General features: G+C 38.5%; 1 protein-coding gene across 7 annotated transcripts in view; it reads right to left on the bottom strand.

The window, feature by feature from the left end:
* HECTD1 (HECT domain E3 ubiquitin protein ligase 1) overlaps positions 1-23,780 on the bottom strand; it is a 94,541-nt gene that overhangs the window by 41,090 nt on the left and 29,671 nt on the right. For 6 of the 7 annotated variants that reach the window (XM_023751537.1, XM_023751541.1, XM_023751539.1 and 3 more), the window contains exons 3-12: positions 20,895-21,122; positions 19,282-19,563; positions 18,914-19,184; positions 17,417-17,493; positions 17,233-17,331; positions 13,550-13,664; positions 12,801-12,975; positions 7,158-7,296; positions 6,800-6,970; positions 921-1,143 (exon numbers count right to left, since the gene is read on the bottom strand). In XM_023751537.1, coding sequence (XP_023607305.1) covers positions 921-1,143; positions 6,800-6,970; positions 7,158-7,296; positions 12,801-12,975; positions 13,550-13,664; positions 17,233-17,331; positions 17,417-17,493; positions 18,914-19,184; positions 19,282-19,563; positions 20,895-21,122 — 1,780 coding nt within the window. The remainder of the gene's footprint in view (positions 1-920; positions 1,144-6,799; positions 6,971-7,157; positions 7,297-12,800; positions 12,976-13,549; positions 13,665-17,232; positions 17,332-17,416; positions 17,494-18,913; positions 19,185-19,281; positions 19,564-20,894; positions 21,123-23,780) is intronic. The other variant, XM_023751538.1, reaches the window with a different exon arrangement.

Genomic DNA, 23,780 nt, shown 5'->3' with positions numbered 1-23,780 from the left:
TATTCCTTTTTTTAATAAAAACTATTCATTGGGCCCTAACCGGTTTGGCTCAGTAGATAGAGCGTCGGCCTGTGGACTGAAGGGTCCCAGGTTCGATTCCGGTCAAGGGCATGTACCTTGGTTGTGGGCACATCCCCAGTAGGGGGTGTGCAGGAGGCAGCTGATCAATGTTTCTCTCTCATCGATGTTTCTAACTCTCTATTGCTCTCCCTTCCTCTCCGTAAAAAATCAATAAAATATATTTTTTAAAAAACAAACAAAAAAAACTATTCATTGGAATAACAATCTTATTTTTAAAAACTTAATTAGCAGAGTTTAGTTCTTTAGTAAATAGAGGCTCAGGCATAAAAGCAATCCTACAGCCACAATTTTTTAAAGTTTAAGGCTTTTGGGAAAAGTTATAGCTTGAGACAGCATCATACAAGTGCAATTCATCATTACGAGACAAAAGGCAGCTTTACCTAAAAGACCAGAGAGATTAAAAGTAGATATAATGCTATTCTTTCTTGTACAATAAAAAGGTATTTATGAAATGCTTTCATGATACAATTTTTCTGTTGATATTAAAGAAATTGACTATACTGGCATTAAGGATGTGCTATTTTTTTATGACAATGGCAGCAAAAATATAAGCAGAAAAACAAATGATCAAAATTACAGAAACTAGCCTGGTTAGTGTGGCTCAGTGGTTGAGTGTCAACCCATGAACCAGGAGGTTGCAGTTCAATTCTGGTCAGGGCACATGCCCCAGTTGTGGGCAGTGTGGGGTGTGGAGGAGGCAGCCGATCAATGATTCTCTCTCACCATTGATGTTTCTATCCCTCTATCCCTCTCCCTTCCACTCTCTGAAATCAATAAAACATGTATTTTTTTTTAATTGCAGAAACTAGTAAAACACTTTAATAGAAACAAAATATTACCTGAACTATCCGATCCACCTTCAGGACTACCACTTGAATACATAGTAGCAAGTTTTCCATCCAAGATAAATCTGAACCATCCATTACTGCCATTAGATAATTCCAAGGCTGCTGCATCACTCCATATATACAAGCAGTCTCTTCCCCTAATGATTGACCAGTCTCTCCAATGATATGGTTTACCTTGCTGTAATTCTTTAGCATCTTCCTGTGGTTCATCTTCCTAAATGTGTAAAATTTTCAAAGAACCGTGAAAAATAATTTCTATTCCAAATATTCATTAAGTATTTTTAAAACACAAACATGAATCAAATTTAAAATAAAGACATCCTGAAGAGCCCTGGCTGGTGTGGCTCAGTTGGTTGGAGCAGTATCCCATGCACTGAAAGGTTGTAGGTTTTATTCCGAGTCATGGTACATACCCAGGTTGCAGATTCCATCCCGGTTTGGGGAGTATACGGGAAGGCAGTCAATCAATGTTTCTCTCCCTGCCCCCACCCCCCCAATCCCCGCCCCACTCTAAAATCAGTAAAACATATCCTCAGGTGAGGATTAAAAAAAAAAAAAAGAATAACAACAACAAAAAAATCAGCCTGGCTGGTATGGCTCTGTGGTACACCAAGAGGTCATCAGTTCAACTGCCTGTCAGGGCACATGCCTGGGTTGTGGGCTCCAGCCCAGAAGGGGGCACACAAGAGGCAGCCAATCGATATTTCTCTCATTAATGATTCTATCTTTCCCTTCCTCTTCTAAAAACCAATAAAACATTTTTTTAAATCCTGAAAATATTCAGTTGCCTGTATTCTGATTCAACTAATTACCTATAATCATACAAGTAAGTCCTAAAAATGTTAAGTAATTTATATTAATAATGACCTATGTTACAACATTTCCAGGTGTACTGGTAAAGAAGACCAATGGATTAGGTCTAGCCCAGCAGTTGCCAACCTTTTGGACCTCATGGACCACCAGTTGGCGACCACTGGTCTATTCGATATCTCTGGGCCTAACTGATTATTTGTAAAAAAAAATAAAAATAAAAAATATAGATGTTTAAACTAGGTGAATGGTATCCAAACCTAGCAGAATCATCAGAGAAGCTCCTAAGAATAAATTGTAGGGTAACTTTTAGCCAAGTGAATCAAATATACTGAATTTTTCCTGTGATCATAAAAATTCTTTTAATTAGAGCATGTTAAAAAAACAAACACACACACACACACCTTATAAATACTGTTTGCCTTCCCTGGTATCCTAAAAAAACTCTTATTTTATTGATACTTAAAGATTGAGACTATTCATCATAACCATATATGAATTTGACGTGTGTGTATCCATGTGTATACGGGGAAAAAACACTTTTAAATTTTATACAGACTTACCTTTTAAAAAATATTTTGTTTTCCCCCCTAAAGTAGCTTATAACACTAAAATAAGATTGTAAAATATAGATAATTCCTCTACACATAAGTAGTTATACCCCAGTCCATCATAGATTAAGAAGGAACATGATTTGTCAATACACTGCAAACAAAAAATAAACAAAATATATGAAAATGTTTTCAAACATGGAATAACACAGGACTGTGATTCCCCAGAAAATGGAAAAAAAGTAAATTCCTTATGTCCAGACACAATTTTCTGGCTAAGGTATTAAGAAGAGGGAACACACGATTCAGCAGTAAGCTGAGGAAATGGAGACCTGTGTTTGAAAAGGTTAAGGCAAATAGAATATGTGAAGACTAAGTTTAGGATGAGAGAGTCAAACAAAACAGACTACTAGAAATCTGCAAAGTAGTCACCATAAGTATCTACTGAGTAACAGACCACTCACATATAGGGTTGAGCAAAGTAGGATTAAAAAGTGTAAGCTGAACAGTTCCCAGAGATCACAGAAGGTAGTCAGATACTGGCATTCCAAACAGCCAAAGTCGAAAATCCTTGAACTAAATAGCTGAAAAGTTTCTAAATGTGACAAAACCTTAACCCCACAGATTAAAGAAAACCTAACGATCCTGAACAGAAATGGACAACCACATCCACGTGCATATATATCCACACCAAACACAACAAAGGTATATAAAACTCAAACTGCTAAAATAACAATGATAAAATCTTTTTTTTAAAATATATTTTATTGATTTTTTTACAGAGAGGAAGGACGAGGGACAGAGAGTTGAGAGAAACATGGATCAGCTGCCTCCTGCACACCCCCCACTGAGGACGTGCCCACAACCAAGGTACATGCCCCTGACCGGAATCGAACCTGGGACCCTGGAGTCCACAGGCCGACGCTCTATCCACTGAGCCAAACCAGTTACGGCGATAAAATCTTTTTTAAAGCCACAGTATAAAAAGATAAGTTATATATACACAAAGGAACTAAAATGAGAATTAAAGCAAACTTTTCAGTAGGAACTATGCACATCAGGTGACAATGGAAAATCTCTTAATGTTCTGGAAAATGATAACCCAAGAGTCCTTCTGACACTGAAAACACTCATCAAAATGAATGCCAAATTAAAATATTTTCAGACAAAAAAAAATCAGAGAGAATTTTCTGATATGCTTTTTCTTTTCTTAACAATGTATTTTGAAGAGCAGAAGTTTAATTCTGGTAAAATACAATTTATTGACTTTTTGTTCTTTATAGTTTAACCTTTTTTAAAAAAAAATTTTTTTATTGATTTTTAGAGAGAAACATCGAAGTGAGAGTAAACCATTGATCAACTGCTTCTTGCATTCCCCTTACTCGGGGCCGAGCCCGCAACCCGTGCATGTGCCAACCAGGAATCGAACTGGCAACCTTTTGGTGCAGAGGACGATACCCAACCTACTGAGCCACACTGGCTAGGGCTATAGTCTAACCTTTTAAAATGTCCTATTTAAGAAATCTTTGTCAAGCTCAAGGTTACTAAGATTTTCTTCTTTTTCCTCTAGAGGTTTTATGATTTTACTAGTGACCTGTCGCACGAAATTACACCGAGACCCAGAACCCCCCGGCCCCCATGAACGCCCCGAGTCCCAGAGTCCCGCCACGGGACCGCCCCGAGTCCTGGAGTGCTGCCCCAATACCCCACCTCAGGGCCGCGCGCAGTTGCGCTGGGCCCCACCCCCACGGCACGCAAGTGGGCCCGCGGAAACCCTGGCAGAAGTCACGTGAAGCGGCCACCGGGACCCTCGCAATGCGCACACATGGGGCCGCAGAAACCCTGGCAGAAGCCGTGCAGAGCGGCCACCGGGACCCCCACGCCCCCACAGGGCTGCAGGAACCCCAGCAGAAGCCTCGCAGAGCAGCCACTGGTCCCGCCCCCACTGAGCGCACCACCATCTTGTGACAGCATTATGGTGTGCGGGTCAATTTGCATATTACCTATTTATTATATAGGACTCCATACATTTTAGTCTATGATTTATTTTCTTTTATTTTTTGTATATGGTATATATGACAAGGATCAAGATTTCATTTTTTGTATATATTATACACTTGTAAATCTTTTAAAATTTTTACTGAATGGATTAAAGTGACATTGGTTAATAAAATTATACAGGTTTCAAGTGTACAATTCTATATCATCTGTATACTATATTGTGTGTTCACCACCCAAAGTCAAGTCTCCTTCCATCACCATTTATCCCACCCCGACTCTTACCCTTTACCCTCTTCTACCTACCCCCACCCACTTTCCCTTTTTTGTTTGGGGATATTTGACTTTTTTTTTTTTCTTAATCTATTCACCTATTTCATCCAACCCCCATTCAAGCATTATTTTTTTAAAAGACCATCCTTTCCTGATTGAATTGCCTTAGCACTTTGGCTGAAAATCAATTGACCATATAGAGCAGCGGTTCTCAACCTGTGGGTCGCGACCCCCTTGGGGGTCGAACGACCCTTTCACAGGGGTCGCCTAAGACCATCGGAAAACATATATAATTACATATTGTTTTGTGATTAATCACTATGCTTTAATTATGTTCAATTTGTAACAATGACAATACATCCTGCGTATCAGATATTTACATTATGATTCATAATAGTAGCAAAGTTACAGTTACGAAGTAGCAATGAAAACAATTTTATGGTTGGGGGTCACCACAACATGAGGAACTGTATTAAAGGGTTGCAGCATTAGGAAGGTTGAGAACCACTGATAGAGAGTATGTGGATCATTAATCTATCTTATACCACTACCACACTTTCTTGACTACAATGGCTTTATAATAAGACCTGAAATCTGATGTATGTCCTTCAACTTTGTTACTTTTCAAGGTCACTTTGGCTATACTAAGAACCTTGCATCTCCATGAGTTAGAATCTGCTTGTTAATTTCTACAAAAAGACTACTAATATGTGTAACCTGTATCTTGAATGCAAGAATTTCAGGGGTGATGAACCCAGACATCATCTTATTTGCTTAGTGTTTGTTTTTTGTTAAATTTAGTAAACACACAAAATCAATCTCTTCCTCTCTTTCTCTCTCCCTCTCCCCTCCTCCCTCTCCCTCATTCTCTTTCTCTCCTCAGGATTCTATAATTACAACTATAACTCAACATCCTCTCAAAAATATCACTACTCTGTCAGTAATATAGAGTAAGCATTCACTACTAAATGTTAGTACTAAATCACTGTTGGTAATCAGTAAAGATAGATAAGGTAAATTTTAAATTTGTAATCTAAGGTAAGAATTATCAATGAATACTGAAACTAGTAATTAAAGGATAGCATAGTTACATAGTTTCAAATTACCTCCCCACAAATTATTTATTAATTACAAAAGAAAGAAAAATGACTATAACAGAGAAACCTGGCAGAGGCCAACATAAACCAAGTGACCCAAGTTAACATCATCAGCAAGAGAGCAACAGGACATCATGGGCTTCTGAGAAAGCACACTATGCACTGAGAAGAAGCAACATCTCTTATAGTCTGCCTGCTAAAAGCACATAACCTGAATCTAATCATGAAGACACATGGCACATATGCAAAATGATGGCCACTGTCCAAACTAGTGATCTGTCCTCTTCAAAAATGCCAAGGCTCTGAAAGAAAAAGCAAAGCTGAGAAACTGTTGCAGGTTCTCAGAAATATGATAACTAAATGTGATTACGTTTTCCTAGATTGCATTCTAGACCAGAAAGGAAAAAAAAATGCTATTAAGGACAATAGCAAATTTGAATATTATCTCTGGATTAGATAGGTATATATAAATTTTAGTTTTTGATAACTATACTAGCAATGTATAAGAAAATGTTCTGGTTTTGTACGTGAAATTTCTATGTGTAAAAAGCTTCTAGGTGGACCTAACTGGTTTGGCTTGGTGGATAGAGTGTTGGCCTGCAGACTGAAGGGTCCCAGGTTTGATTCCGGTCAAGGGCATGTACCTTGGTTGCGGGCACATCCCCAGTAGGGGGTGTGCAGGAGGCAGCTGATCAATGTTTCTCTCTCATTGATGTTTCTAACTCTCTATCCCACTCCCTTCCTCTCTGTAAAAAATCAATAAAATATATTTTTAAAAATATATTTTAAAGAAAAAAAGCTTCTAGGTGTAAAAAGAGCCTCTGTCAAATAAATGTCTGTGTAAATGAAAAAGCAAATGGAAAAAATGTCAAAAATCAGTGAATTTGGATAGAGGATATTCTGATATTCTTTATTTGCAACTTTTCTCCAAGTTTTAAATACTATCAATATATTTTAATTGAGCAAATTTTTAAATATATAATACTACTTCGTATTACCATTATTTTGTCAAAACTCGCTGTAAAAAAACATATTTTTAAATTGAGCAAGTTTTTAAAAATATAGTACTACTACATATTGTCATTATTTTGTCAAAACCCACTAAACTATTCCTGATATCACTGCAATTAAGACCACTCACTTTTTCTGGTTTTGATTCCTCTTCATTCTCATCATCTGAGGAAGGACCTGCCAAAGTTGACACTTTGCTAATTACACCAAGTCTGGCTAGCTGATCCAAAAAAATATCACCACCTTTATCTACTAAATCCCTTATGATCTGCAAAGCCAACAAGTGGCCATCATCATCATCCTGGGGGGAAAGAAGAAAATTAAGAAAAAATTATAAAAACAAGTTCAGTTTTTTTGTAGTAAACAAAGGCAATAATTTGCACAGACAAAATGATTTATTGAATTAGGACAAAAGTTAAATTATTTTATTGACCATTACCTCAAGGGATTTTACAGGAGTTTCAATAAAGATTAAAAAAAAAACTGACCTCTTGATCAAGGACAGTTGCAGTGATTTCCACGAGTATTGTAGGCAAATTGTGACCAACATCAGAATCACAAACTTCTTTTAACAATGCTTCAGAGCAAAAGTGAATCATTTTTCGAATCAGAGCAAGACTTGCTTTCCTTGAAAAGTAAAAGAATTTTAGGAAGTCATAAAAAGCTGCAATAAAACAAAATGTAACTATACATTAATGAAAACTAAAATATCTAATGTTAGGTGTTATAAGCTCTGCGAAAAAGTATTTTTTTTAAATAAAAAACCTCACTCGAGGATATTTTTTCCATTTATTTAGAGAGTGGAAGGGAAGGGGAGAGACAGAGAGAAGATAAACACTTACGTGAGAGAGACACATAAAAAAACTGGTTGCCTCATAAAGGCGCCCCGACTAGGGCCAGGGATCAAGCCTACAACCAAAGTAAGTGCCCATGACGGGAACTGAACCCATGACGACCCTTCAGTCTGCTGGCTGAGCTCTAACTAGCTAGGGCTGATTTTTTTTTTTTAATATATTTTATTGATTTTTTACAGAGAGGAAGGGAGAGGGATAGAGAGTTAGAAATATCGATGAGAGAGAAACATCGATCAGCTGCCTCCTGCACACCTCCTACTGGGGATTTGCCCGCAACCAAGGTACATGCCCTTGACCGGAATCGAACCTGGGACCTTTCAGTCCAAAGGCCGACGCTCTATCTACTGAGCCAAACCAGTTAGGGCATAGGGCTGATTTTTTAAAATATTAAACCACAAAGCAGATATTCTAGTACCATTTACTAAATAATCCTCCCTCTCTCAAGTGGTCTATGAAACTTCCATTATAATACATTTATTTCCTAAATATAATTGGCTCTACATAATGAGACAGTTTTTCCACTGATTTTGATGAACTCTTGTGCCAGTTATCATAAAGATTTAATTACTGAAAGTTTATACTTGCTTTTCAGATTTGTCTTCAATAATCTCACCTGTTGCCTGACCAGCGTGGCTCAGTGGTTGAGCATTGAGCTATGAACCAGGAGGTCAAGGTTCTATTCCCGGCCAGGGCACATGCCCGGGTTGCAGGCTCGCTTCCCAGTATGGGGCGTGCAGGAGGCAGCCAATCAATAATTCTCTCTCATCATTGATGCTTCTCTCTCTCTCTCTCTCTCTCTCTCTCTCTCTCTCTCTCCCCCTTCCTCTCTGAAATCAATAAAAATATTTTATTTTTTTTTTATTTATTTTTTTTTAAATATATTTTATTGATTTTTTAAGAGAGGAAGGGAGAGGGATAGAGAGTTAGAAACATCGATGAGAGAGAAACATCGATCAGCTGCCTCCTGCACACCCCCTACTGGGGATGTGCCCGCAACCAAGGTACATGCCCTTGACCGGAATCGAACCCGGGACCCTTCAGTCCGCAGGCCGACGCTCCATCCACTGAGCCAAACCGGCTACGGCAATAAAAATATTTTAAAATAATAATAATCTCACCTGTCTATTCCTCCCAATGAATTTTAAGACCTATCAAGTTCTAAACCAAATTCTGTATTTTCTTTAGAACTGCATAATTTATCAATTTTTGAAAGAATTTATACTTAGATTATTTAAATATTCTCCTCCAAAAACAATTTCCCCTTTTATCCAAAAGTCTAATTTCTCTCAAATTGTAATTTTTAAAAAAATTAAATGAATCCTCAGATTTCCTATGCTAAACAGTGAACTCAATCTTTGTCTTATTGACACTAACTCCAAAGATGTTTATTTATACCAGACCTCTTCAAAATTCAATGTAGCTGTTCTTCAAAAACAAAGTGGGAAGTCCTCAGTCTATCTTACAAGAGACACATATATATCAAATCATTATATGGTACACTTTAACATGAAGTTATATATCAATTATCCTATACTAGTGGCCCAGTGCACAGATTCGTGCACATTAAAAGGAAATGAATTAGAAGGTGGCCAGCAGGGCAGGACTGGGCGAGATGGGCCGGACATGCCCTGGAGCCAACCTCCCTGGCCAGCAGCACCTGGGGTGGCACTGGGGCTCAGTGGGTATCTGCAGTCACTGCAGCTCATCAGTAAACCAGATTCGGGGTGACAGTACCCCAGCAACAACATAATCCACGGCCGAAGGTAAAATTGCATGGCCCCGCAAGGAATCGGGCTCCCTCCTCTCTGGTTCCGGGGTGCGTCACCAGAGAACCACTGCTGCCAAGTCACCCCTGCTTGGGAGCTCTTGCATTGAGCATCTGCCCCCTGGTGGTCAGTGTGCAGCATACCTACCAGCCAGTCAGACTGTCGCTTAGCCTTTATATATATAGATAATAAAAGTCTAATATGCTAAGTGTCCGGTCGTCCGTTCAACCAATCAAAGCGTAATATGCTAATGAAGGCTAAGGCTGCTGAACCGCTCACTATAATGTGCACTGACCACCAGGGGGCAGACAGTTGACCGATCAACCAGTCGCCATGACATGCACTGACCACCAGAGGGCAGACACTCCGACCAGAAGGTTAGCTTGCTGCTGGGGTCCAGCTGATTGGGACTGAGCTAGACAGGCCGGACACACCCTGGAGCCCTCCTGCGGTGGCCAACCTCCCGTGTCCCTCCCCAGCCCTGATAGTGCATCAGCGGGGTCCCTCGGCCTGGCCTGTGCCCTCCTGCAATCCGGGACCCCTCGGGGGATGTTGGAGAGCCGGTTTCGGCCCGATCTCACAGGCCAGGCCGAGGGACCCCACTGGTGCATGAATTCGTGCACCGGGCCTTTAGTATCTCAATAAAACTTGGGGGGGGGGGGGGGTGTCTTAAAGAGAATAACCCACCATTAAAACTGCTATCCTCTGTTTGGAAACCTTCACTGATCTGTTGTCTGCCTTTTGTTTCCTGAACATACACTGAATATAAGCCAGTACTGATATCTAAAAGGCTAATATGCAAAGTGTCCCCTCAGGAGTTCAACCAGGAGACTGGGACTTCGATCACTCGCTATGACGTAGGGGGTGGCGTAGAATGAAGGAAGGCCCCGGCTGGCAGCTGGAAGGCCCCAACGGCCCTGATCGCTGGCCAGGCCTAGGGACCCTACTCCTTCTAGTATATAAAATATATATACACACATATTCACATTCCTTTAACTGTCTGATCAAAGTACATGTTACTCTTCTGATCAAATTTCAAACTGAAAAGGTAAAAAATTAGGTTGTAACCTATTTAGTTTTTAATATTGCTAAAAGACTGCTTGCACTTTAATGTAACTCATAATACTGGTATTAAGGCACTTGAATCATACTAAACTACATGTTCTAATAATCTCCTAAACTTAAAATGACCAAAAACAAATTCTCAATTACTTAGTCAAAAATGTGGCAGGCATTCTTCACCCCTTTCTTTCCTTCATCCTTCACATCCTTCACGTCATCTATCTCTATACAACCCATCTATCTCCCAACACCTTAAATCTGTTTCTACAAAACTAGTGCCCTGACAACTGTCTGAAGTTCATATTACAATGGATGCTTAAATAATCTGTTTTCATATTTCCCTCCTCTAGTCCTTTTCTCCACCAAGCTGGCAAAGTGTTCTTTATAAACCACAAACCTGACTTTAACAGATTTCCTCATAAGTCTTTACTGATCCCTTTAACTGTGATGTAAAGTCCACACTCATTATAACGGACCAAAAGGCCTTCATAGGTCACAAAATCTCCTGTCTACCTTTTTAATACTACTCATTGAGCTATCTAAACATATCCCATACTCCATTAATATCAAACTATTTACAATTGCTAACAAAACACACTCATTCAATCATTCAGTAACTATCTATTGAGGACCTTCTAAATATCAACCCTATTCTAAACCTCCTTATCTTTGTAGGAATACAGCAATACATAAGGCCAGCATTCATGGAGCTTACTTTAGAGGAGAGACAGACAATAAAACAAACAGAAACACTAAAAGAACAAGATTTTTGACAGTGTAATAAAACAGACAGTAAAACATTTACTGTCTCTTTTACAAAGACAGTAAAACATTATGATTGATGTCAAAGGTGTCCTAGGGGTAAATTTAAATTAGTTGGATACATATCAATGGATGTAACATTTGAACTGAGAACTGAATGATATAAAACAACCAACTATTCAAAAGACTTTGAAACAGAAGTTTTCTGGAAAGGGAAATAAGTAAAAAAGCCCTAAGGTAAAAATATACTTGGAGTGTTCCAGAAATACAAAGGTAGAATTGTGAAGTGTAATGGTCTAGAGCAGCAGTTCTCAACCTGTGGGTCGCGACCCCTTTGGGGGTCGAACGACCCTTTCACAGGGGTCGCCTAAGACCATCGGAAAACACATATATAATTGCATATTGTTTTTGTGATTAATCACTATGCTTTAATTATGTTCAATTTGTAACAATGAAATTGGGGGTCACCACAATATGAGGAACTGTATTAAAGGGTCGCAGGATTAGGAAGGTTGAGAACCACTGGTCTAGAGGTTAGATAGTACTAAGGTCAGAGAACTAGGTGGGACTTATGTAAGTAAGACCTTGCAAGCCTGAGAGTGAAGGTGTTAGGTTTTAGTTAAAGCCATTAAAAGCTACTAACACAATTTAAAAAAGTGATATGACATAATTGTGATTTTAAAAATAATTCAGCCTTATATGTAGGAACATACTATAAAGGGGCAAGAGAGAAAAAAAGACTACAGTAGTAAAACTACAAACTATGACTCTGAACCAAAGGATTAGCAAGAGATGGATAGAAATGGCAGACTATAAACAGACACATTGTAGCCCTGGCTCGTGTGGCTCAGCTGGTTGAGCTTTATCTGGTGCCCCATAAGGTAAGGTTGCCAGTTCAATTCTCAGTCAGGGCACATGCCCAGATTGTGGACTCGATCCCTGGTCAGGGTGCATGCAGATGGTAGCCAATCAATGTTTCTCTCTCTCCCTTGCTCTCTCTCTCTCTAAAAATCAATAAAAAATAAAAATAAAACATATTTAAACATACACACTGTAGAGGGAGAGCCACCAAGAATTGCACCAGGATGGACTAATTCATACCTCCAAACTTTGCATATACCAGTGCCCAATGATGCTTCTAAATCTGTCTAGAAAACACCCAAGTATCCTTTAAAACCCAATTTAAATCTCACTTCTGCATAACATTTCCAATTTGCCCAGCCCAATTAGTTGTTAAATAACTTATATTTCCAGAGGACTCATTATATGTCTAATCTGTCAATTATCACTCTGTATTATTACTGGTCTTTCTCATTAGCCTGCAAAGGTACAGTAAGCAAGACCCAAGTCTCATTTCTTTGGGCAACTTCTCCAAAGACCATATCACACTGACTCTACCAAAAATGCCTCCATAAAGCTCAATAAATGTTTGCTTACTTATCAAAATTTCCCCAGAGTTGACATTCACAAAGCTCTAAAAACTGTTAGAAACCTTGTCTTTTTTATTTTCAAAACGACTTCTCCTAAGTCAGATCAGAAGAAAAGATTTAACTCTCCAATCTAATTTTTATTCTTATCATATCTTTGCAATATTAAAAAACACCCCAAATCCTGTGGAAAAGGGAGATAAATAAAACATATAATTGGCATAATTTAATTAGTAAGTACAAAGAGTATGAATAACTACCTTATTGAAGGTAACATAGTTTGCTGAAATGTTTGTGCAAACACTGGCAATAACCTTTTCAGGTATATGGGTGCCATTTCTGGATCTCCTTTTGGCTCATTACATTCTTCTTCATCTTTGTTTGTATCTTTCTTTTTCTTATCATCTCCTTTATTAACTGGACACATCCAATCACCTGCAGACAAATACTGTTCAGTAAAATAATTTTTGGAAAAATTTTCCTTTCAATGAAAAAATATTAAAATGTACCCAACTCCAAACTATAATTATCCATAATTAACAATAAATTAAATTGAAATTAAGATGATGTATCTACCAAAGGTGCTTGTAAGAATACTAAAGAACATTAGCACCTCCAATGAGCTAAATCACAACTTAAGGAGATAATTTTGAATATTCCACCTGAATTCTATAAACTGTATCACAGAGGCTATGTATTCATATATTCTGTGAAAACGTAAAAATTTAGTCAATGTACTTCATCTACACAATACCCAACAACTCTTTATGACACTTCCAGACTCCTTAAACTTTTGATTTGGGCTCTCTGAAATCATACAGCCATAGTCTCTAAGAACACAAAACAGAACCATGTTAAAGGGTTATCAAATGTGTGTATGTATATAATTATTTGACTTCATAGAAATAATGCACCTACATAATGTTAATGTCTACAGAAAGCTACTCCTATGGAAGTAAAGCTGAAAAGTAATAGCAAATGGCTTACCAGGCAAGATTTTACCACTCACCTGGAGACTGAAGAATAACCACTACTTCACTATGGCCCCTTTCCCGAGCTTTATCTAATGGAGTTTTCCCATCTTCATCTCTCAGATCTGGGTTTGCACCATGTCGTAATAGAGTCTAAAAAAGAAAGGCATTTAATTTGACGATAACAACACTTTATTGCTTTACTATCCAACTCTGCAATCATTAGATTGTACCCATATACTTTAGATTACAGATTTACAGAATTACTTAATTAAGCAGATATCAATTCAAATCTGTCTTTGCATATATCACCATAAAAGTTGTCTATTTATAACTTGAAAAAAAAGTATAGATTAATTTCACTTGGTTAACAACTCAAATTAAGTATGTTCACATATGAATCTGTCATCCTCTCTATCAAACTACTCCCAATTTCTGAGCTACTAGGGTTCAGTTTGTGACATGGAAATCATCTTCATCATTTCCTACATACTGTCAATTAAATCAGTTCAAAAAAAACCAAGTTAAATCAATTCTTCTGGCATGCACTACAAAATTTAGGTCTTAAGTACTAATCACACTGTTCACCAATATTTTTTTAAATATATTTTTATTGCTTTCAGAGAGGAAAGGAGAGGGAGAGAGAGAGAGAGAGAGATAGAAATATCAATGATGAGAGTCATTGATCGGCTGCCGCCTGCACGCTCCCTACCAGGGACCTAGCCTCAACCCAGGTATGTGCCCTTGACCAGAATCGAACCTGAAACCGTCAGTCCTTAGGTCCGACACTCTATCCACTGAGCCAAACCGGCTAGGGCCTGTTCACCAATTTTTAATGGACACTGGACTCTCCCTAGCAGACTGAGAACAAAACCCACATTTTTCCTATCAGCCTCAGAGGTAGTTTTTTGAACTTTGTTATCATGTAATGAACAGATAAATCTGACAAATAAGTGCATACATAGTACACACATCAGGAAAGTATGCAACACTGGCTAAAAATTCCAAAGGGCTGGGGTTAGAATCATAATATATTCAGTATTTCATTAAATCTGAAGTTGCCATAGATCATTCAAAATATCATTAAGTGCTACTAAGAAAGAAAAAACAATGTCAATTAAACTTTGCAACAATACTATTTTTGCTTGGAACTTTTTTTTTAACTTACTGAAAGAACTTTCTAAAACTTAGATTTTTTCACATTTTTTTCACATAAATTTAGAAAATTTCTGTAACTTCACATTCTGAGCACAATTCTTCATAATTACCCTTTGATTCAGAGTCTCCTATATTTGTGTTTCTACAGAAAATGCTGTCACTTGAGCCATAAAAGCAGTGATACAGCATTCTAAGAGTGCTCTTCTATCAGAACAGGTTTTTCATTCAAGTTACTAAAATCCATTTCACAATTTTTGTTACATGAACAGGTAATGATAACTATGCTGCAATTTCTATGTGTCGAACAATTACAAAACATTTTCTATTTGAGATGTGAAAATGCATGTGGGGGTAGGGGAAGAATGTGGAGGTGTATCTTATAATCAATTAAAAACAGAAGAACCTGTGAAGATTAAAAAAAGACATGTTAAATGCTTAAGACACTGGCTGCCAAAGTTAAAGTGCCTAGTGTACTACCTATTATATCATTGTCAGTAATAGCAGCTATAGCTCACCAATATAGGTTAGATTAGATACAATTCACTTGGCTCCATCTCTCTCACTCAACCACTCATAACTTTAAAATAGTAAAGGGCAAAAGAAAATGGCTCATCAAAATTTTTAGCACCCTTAGAAGCTTCATTCTCTCTAAAAACTAATTCAAACTGACAGAATTCAAGCTTGAAGCGACCACTTTTCCCAGGTTAAAAAACTAAGGTATCATCAAAAATTTTCTAATAGTGTAAAAATGACAATAAAACCAGCTACAATTTGAGTTATCTATGATGGGCCAACTATTATACTAAGTGCTTTTCATGCATTTTTCTAATCTTATATAATAAAAGGGTAATAGGCAAATCGACCGAACAGAACGACCAGCTGCTATGATGTGCACTGACCACCAGGGGGCAGACGCTCAACACAGGAGCTGCCCTCTGGTGGTCATTGCACTCCCACAGTGGGAGCACCGCTCAGCTAGAAGCCGGGCTCACAGCTGTCGAGCGCAGCCTCTCCCACCACCACTAAGGATGTCCAACTACTGACTTAGGCCCACTAAGCTGTCAGGTGGACATCCCCCGAGGGCTCCCAAACTGCGAGAGGACGCAGGCCAGGCTGAAGGACTCCCCCCGCCCCCCCCGCTGAGTGCGCGAATTTTGTGTACCAGGCCTCTAGTTATTACAATAATCATGCTAGGAGTATATATACATTTTATTGATAAAACTGCAAGTTAAACTTAAGAAACTTGCCCAAGGCCATACAGCCTTTTTTGTTAATGGGCTAAGACAGAATCCAGGTGTGCCTGATTTTGTTGCCAACTAACATTGCATTATGCAAAATTACTTCACAATACGATTCTAGAGACCTAGAAAACACTTGGTTCAATCCTTACCATTTGACCTCTTTGAACCTCAATTTCTCCTAATTGTAAAAAGAACTCTCCAAATTGTTTTGGTAAACCAAGAGTCAAAAATACTATGATTCTGCCCTAGCTGGTTTGGCTCAGTGGACAGAGTGTTGGCCTGTGGACTGAAGGGTCCCAGGTTCGATTCCAGTCAAGGGCACATGCCTGGGTTGCGGGCTCAATCCCCAGTGGGGGGTGTATAGGAGGCAGCCGATCAGTGATTCTCTCTCATCACTGATGTTTCTATCTCTCTCTCCCTCTCCCTTCCTCTCTGAAATAAAAAAAAAACTATGATTCTTCTGCAAACAGAATATTTGATTTACTATTAAATAGACACAATATAGAAAAAAATGTACAGGAATTCATTTTATTGCACTTTGCTTTATTATGCTGCACAGATACTGTGTTTTTTACAAATGGAAAGCAAGTCTCTCCATCAGCCAAAGGATTATGGCTCTCATTATTGCAATATCTCCGAGGTATGCCGGTACAAAATTATTCATTGCCAAGAGTAAGAAATTGGAAACAACCAGAGTTTAGCATTAAGTGAGTAGCTGAATAAACTTGCAATACATCCACAGAGCAAATATACAGATATAAAAAAGCTCTCCAACTTTGTGAAAAGTTTTCAATCTATATTATTTAAGGGAAAAGGAAAAGTATAGATCATTGTGTAGATGTTACATTTTATATAAGGTGGTAATAAGCATACATACTTTTGCTTGTATCTGTATTGAAAATGTTAAAAAGATATAAACAAGAAATTTTAAAAAAAATGCTTATCTATAGGGGCAAGGGGAAATGGAGTGAATAAAGATGGCATGAGCCCTAGCTGGTTTGGCTGAGAAGGTAGAGTGTTGGCCTGTGGACTAAAGGGCCCGGGGTTCGATTCCGGCCAAGAGCACATGCCCAGGTTGTGGGCTCCATCCTCCCCCTAGTAGGGGGCATGCAGGAAGCAGCCAATCAATGATTCTCTCTCATCATTGATATTTCTATCTATCTCCCTTCATCTCTTAAATCAATTAAAAATAAACATAAAAATTTTTTTAAAAGATGGCATGAAAACATGACTTAACAGAATAAAAGTTTTTATGTCATTCTAATTTTTGAATCATATATGTGTCAAATATTAAATTAATAATTTAAAAACTTGGACTTTACCTTTGCTACTTGAGGTCTTCCAAAACATGCAGCATAATGTAATGATGATGATCTTTGACCTCTATTAACATCAGCACCTCTTTCACAAAGAAATTCTACCTGTAAAATGATGAAGAATCATAAAGTTGCCTTATTAATATTTCTACCTTTGATTTAAAACATTAACTGTTATTTGTTAGCTTACCATTTCCTGAGTTCCAAAAGCTGAGGCCCAATTTAACAGAGTCTGACCCACATCATCCATAAAATTTACTTCAAAGGCTAGAAGTTTGAAGGGGAAAAAATAAAATTTTTAAAAGCCAACAAAATAATACTGAATTTTTCTAAAGTGGGAGCCATTTAAAGATTATTAATAATCACTAAATACAAAGCTAATTTTAAACATTTAGATCAACTATAACGTAGTTAATAATCAGCAAACATAAATTCTGCTAAGAAAAAGTATTCTAAAATTTTAAAAGCCACTGAAGATTTATAAGAATTTAACCCTTAAAAATAAACAAGACAAAAATGAAAAAAAAATACATAACACAACTCAATAGGATACTAAACTAATGCCATACCTATGGAAAAGAAACGAATCCCCATTTTTAATAAAAATAACATAGCCCTCGCCAGGTAGCTCAGTTGGTTAGAGTGTCGTGTTTGTTAATCTTATTGATTTTTAGAGAGAGAAGAAGGGAGAGAGAAACATTAATGTGAGTGAAACATTGATTGGCTGCATTGATTGGCTGTCTCCTGCACACACCCCACTGGGGATCCAGCCCAAAACCCGGGCATGTGCTCTGTCCAGAAGTCGAACCAGCAACCTTTCAGTGCCTGAGACGATGACCAACCAACTGAGCCATACTAGCCAAGGCTAGAGCAACATCTTGATGCACCAAGGTTGCGGTTTCAATCCTGGGTCAGGGAACATACAAGAAGAAACCAAGAATGCATAAATAAGTGCAACAACAAATCAATGTTCCTCTCTCTCTCTCTCTAAAAATTAATTTTTAAAAATGTTTTAAAAAGAACACAAAAGACAAGTCTGATGACCCAGAAGCATCTTTCACCAATTTATATTTTATTCATAACTTCATGAAGCAATCTTAAAAAATTTACTATATATAATAACTGACTTGTGCCAAATTCGTTAACCTTGAGAATATAACAGCCCTAAATTCAATCTGTAAGTCACCTTAGAATTGGCATGATCTAGTTCTGGCAATGATCTCGTTCTGGCAATAAAACGGGAAAATTTCATTTACTCATTGAAGGAGCATTTACTAAGGTCTTACCACATACAAGACTGATATTTATATACATGGGGAGAAGAGAGATTATTGAAAGGTTCTGGCCATTATCTGGCACAATTGCTAAAAATACTGTCCAAAATCTAGAAACTAGAAAATGCCTATATAAGTCCTTATCTCAGTTTTCTTTTTATTTTTCAATCCTCACCCAAGGACATGTTTTATTGATTCTAGAGAGAGAAGAAGGGGGAGGGAGGGAGAGAGAGAGATACATCGATCAGTTGCCTCCTGTAAGCATCTCGACCGGGGATTGAACCCAAAACCTAGCTATGTGTCCTGACCAGGAATAAAACTAGCAACCTTTTGTTATATGGGACGACACTCAACCAACTGAGCCACCCAGACAGGGCTTAGTTGTTTTTTTATATGAGAAAAGATTTTCCAACCTCCTGTGTCAATTGCATCTATAAGGGCATCGGTATCTTTACTTCGAATACAGTCTATAAGCTGCCGATGTGAGCGCTCTCCTGAACTATCCAATCTCCGGAGTCCTGGGATTCTGCCTGTAGATCCAGCACTAGACTTTGGCAAAGCCTTTCGTCCTTCAAATAATAGCACCAAAAGAAGGTCAACCAAACGCATGGTATCAAGCACACATCTTTCGTCACCCTGCAATGCACTCTCAATTGAATCTGGAAGCTCTGACCTCAGGAGATCCTAGAAAGAGAATGAGGAAAAAAGAGTTTAATATATTTACATCATATAAAAACACATTTTCTGAAAGATTAAAAATATAATTCAAAAATATTCTTACGTGTGTTACTACTGGAGAGCCTCTGCAAAGTGTTGAGAGCAGACTTACGATTGTGGATACCTGGTTACTCAATTTGGAATCTGCAGCTGTGGAAGGCGCACCTGTGGTGCTGCGACCTGGTTTGCAAGCTGATGATGGCCCTGATATGGTACCACCAGCAGCAGCCATTCGAGATAAGAGCTCTTCAGTTAATCCATGTTTGGCTAATGGAGCTGGGTCAACACCACGACGGGTGAATCGGTCAGCTAGTGATGCAAAACATCGAAGAGCTCCATCCGAAACCTAATGATGTAAAGAACATGCATATTGATAAAATTCACCTAGGCCCTGGAAGGGTAGCTCAACTGCTTAGAGCAGTGGTTCTCAACCTTCTGGCCCTTTAAATACAATTCCTCATGTTGTGACCCAACCATAAAATTATTTTCGTTGCTACTTCATAACTGTAATGTTGCTACTGTTATGAATTGTAATGTAAGTATCTGATACGCAGGATGGTCTTAGGCGACCCCTGTGAAAGGGTCATTCGACCGCCAAAGGGGTGGCGACCCACAGGTTGAGAACTGCTGCGATACACTAAGGTTGCAGGTTCAATCCCAGTCAGTAAACATATAAGAAGTAACCAGTTAATGCATAAATACATGGAACAGATGGATGTTTTGTTTTCTCTCTCCCCGCCCTCCACTCAAATCAATCAACAAATAAAAATTTTTAAATTCCCCTAAATAAAAAGGGCTAGTACTGCTTATTTCAATACTGATACTATAAGAAGGGCAGCTGTAGCAAAGAGATTAAGGCTTACAATCTGTCTAGAGTTTAATCCTGGCTTCACACTCTAACTGTATGACATGAAAATGTTACTTAACTGCACAAGGCCTCGGTGCCCTTATCTGTAAAATGGGAATAACAGTACCTATAATTCACTGTCTGAGCTTAATAATGACATATGTAAAGAACCTAGTTGGACGTCAAAAGCTCCATATTAACTAACATTATATAAAACTTTGCCAAGATAACCTATGAATATCAACTAAAAATTAACATCTGAATGTTAAAAAAACATTAAAAGTTAACTTTTAATTTCTCAAATATGTGAATTCAACCAAAGTTTACACATATAAGACTTTAAATACTGTGTTACTTTACTTCAGTGAGAACTATTTTAAGTCAACAAAATTGTGCCGAGTCAACAAATTAGAGTACAAGTGTAGCTTTAAAAATTATATATTTCTAAAACATTTAAGTTTTAGAAATAAACACATTACCATTTTTAAGAATTTTTTAAGTTGATTTTTAGGGAGAGAGGAAGGGAGAGAAACATCAATGTAACAGTGGAGCATCGATCGGCTGCCTCCTACATGCCCCCTAGTGGTGATTGAGCCTGCAACCTGACGACACCCAACCAACTGAGCCACAATGCCACAATGGCCAGGGCGAACACATATTTCTTTTAATTTAAAATGTTTCACTGCCAAAACAAAAAATGATTACTATATAGAGATATAAAGTGAGAGAAAGAGAAGATGGAACGACCTGTACAGTCCATCATAGTTATAAATAAGGGAAACTATAAAATCACTTTTTAAAATCAAAGTACACAACAGTGATTTACCTACCTGGTGATCTTCATGTTTTAATAAACTAGACAGAGATTCCACACAAATTTCTAAAGAAGAATCTTGAGGTTCCATTTTGCCACAGAGTCTTGATACAACAGCCATGGCGGAGTGCAAGGTATCTTTATGAACCAGGTGTCCACTGTCCCGAATGAAGGTAAGCACACAATTCAAACCACCAGCCTCGAAGACTGCTCCTGACTCACGAGTGCATATCAGTTCCAGCACCTGTAACAGTAAAACAAAATTAACAAAAAAATACAGTAAGTTCAATTTTAATTTTCTAGAATCACAGAAAACATAAGGTACCCTCCCCATTTATTAGTAACCACATTTTTTGCAAGTAAAAAAAATTTGGTAGCCACATTTGAAATGTTTAATACTCATATGACTACAATATTGGACAATGTAGGTTTAGGTGATGAAACCTACATGGCATGCTAAGAAACTATAAATAATTTACAAAAGTTTGTGAAGATTCTAAACATTAAAAAAAAAAACTTTTTTTTTTTGCCCAGCCAGTGTGCTCAGTTGGTTGAATGTCGTCCCATGCACCAGGAGGTTGCCAGTTTGATTCCCAGTCAGGGTACATGCCCAGGTTTCGGGCTCAATGCCCAGTAGGGGACATGCAGGAGGCAGCCGATTAATGTTTCTCTCTTATCTATGTTTCTTTCTCTCTCTCCCTCTCCCTTTCTCTCTCTGAAATCAATAAAAACACATTTAAAAAATTTTTCAATAAATGCTAAGTATTACATTATTCATCATCCTCACTCTTACTCTGAATATCAAAACATTAAAAATCAACTTTTACTTTCTAAATTATGTTCATGTTTAAGGTGTTCTGATAGAACTAAAGAGTTAATAGGGTCTATAGGTCATACAGGCTTATGAGAAATTTAGACTTTGTTCTGAAAGCAAGAAAAATGTTTTAAGCAGGGAAATAATATGATCAAAATTTCAATTAATAACTGAGAAACGGAGTATGAGGAGAGTGTAGCAGTTGTAAAAATTCAAGCACTGATATTCAAAGAGGATAAAGGCTTTACTAAGGCACTAAGAGCAGGGACAAACAAGAAAATAAACTAGAAAAGGACTTGATCATTACATGTGTGAAGTGGAAAAAAGGGTAAAACAAAAACTTCTGTCTTGAGTGTCTAGGTGAAAGTTAATGCCAATTATCAAAATAAGAGTTCACCTGTATGAAAGATAATGAATTCAGCTGGAACCATCCAACAGGCCTTTGAATATGAGGTCTAGAACTCAAGAGTGAGGTCAGGTATAGAGATAAAGATGTGACGGGCATATACATATGAATGGCACTAAAGCTGACAGATGAAACCATCTAGGCAAAGTTTAGTTTTAAGAAGGTAAAAACAGTTCTTGGGAAATACTACCACTGAAGACCATCTATATACATAAAAGTGTAATATGCAAATCGACCAGACGGTGGAACAACCGGTCACTATGACATGCACTGACCACCAGGGGACAGACGCTTAACGCAGGAGCTGCCCACCAACCTCTTGGTCCCTCCCCCAAGCCGGCAGGCTCTGATCGCCTGATGGGGAATGGGGAACTGGGGGTGAGTGGCGGCGGATGCGGGTGGTGCCAGGCCAAGGCGGGTGCAAGCAGGGCCCCAATCACCTCGCCAGTCGGTGGCGGTAGCGGTGGCGGTGGGGGGTGGGGCCGGATGCGGGCAGCCGGGGAAGATAGGCCCTGATCACAGGCCAGGCCTAGAGACCCTATCTGTGCACAAATTTCGTGCACCTCTAGTGAATTAATAAGAATAATCTGCAAAGGACAGAGAGAAAGGGAGAGTAGAGTGTAACAGACTAGAAAGAGTTTGAAAACACAGGTCAGTGTATAAGCAGTAGAGTAAAACCCCAGCCCTGGAAGAAACATGAAGTGATGTGATAAAGAGAACAAGATGGGAGAAAAGCTCTAAACAGGAAAATGGATACCTCTTTCTCTAAGACTAGAAAAAAAAATAAATCTACAGCCACAAAGCCAGAAAAGTCAAGACATCAACAATTATAAACAGCAGCTCTCAAAGTCTGAGAAAGACATGATTTTGAGGGATCATTGAAGTCAACTTTTTTCATAATAATACTATCATGATAATTGTCTTTTTCATTCTCATTCTCTCAGGAGTATAAAGTGGACTTTTCCAGAAGTTACGTGAAGTGTGACATAGCAACCAACTAAATGCAGAAGTAGATAGGAGGATTTGGCTCTCTTCTATTAAGCCAGACATTTTTTAAAGGAACTTGCAAAAATGCTTAACAATGCTACTCTTCTAATTTTCTGTTTGTTTGGGAAATAGTTATTTTAAAAAATGTAATGCATGTTAGCATGTAATAAGTTATTTTTAGATATATTAAAAAATACTTCAGGCCTCTTCCAGAGACCCAGCTTGCTGAGCGGCCGCCACTGCCCCTGTCGTCGCTGCCGCTGCCGCCACCGCACCAGGTTCCAGCCTCAGCCACCTTCCGCCGTCCAGTGCCCCTCCGTCCCCACCCCGGGACCCCGGCTCCCCGCCAGCCTCGGGCCCGGCACCATGTCAGAGAAGAGCATGGAGGCAGCGGTCGAGTTGAGCACCAAGGACCTGAAGGAGAAGAAAGAGAAGGTGGAGAAGGCGAGCCAGAAAGAGTGAAAGAAAGAAGTGGTGGAGGAGGAGGAGAATGGAGCTGAGGAGGAAGAAGAAACCGCTGAGGACAGAGAGGAGGATGAAGGAGAAGATGAGGAAGATGAGGAAGAAGAAGACGACGACCAGGGGGCCCGCGCTGAAGAAAGCTGCTGATGAGGAGGATGAAGCTGATCCCAAGCGGCAGAAGACAGAAAATGGAGCATCGGGCATGAGCCCCCTTCCAATGGGCTGGGGAAGGA

Source organism: Myotis lucifugus, unplaced genomic scaffold (genome assembly GCF_000147115.1).
Source record: "Myotis lucifugus unplaced genomic scaffold, Myoluc2.0 scaffold_22, whole genome shotgun sequence".
Classification (NCBI taxonomy): Eukaryota; Metazoa; Chordata; class Mammalia; order Chiroptera; family Vespertilionidae; genus Myotis; species Myotis lucifugus.
The sequence above is the reverse complement of the archived record's forward strand: the minus strand, read 5'-3'. Positions and strand labels throughout refer to the sequence as shown.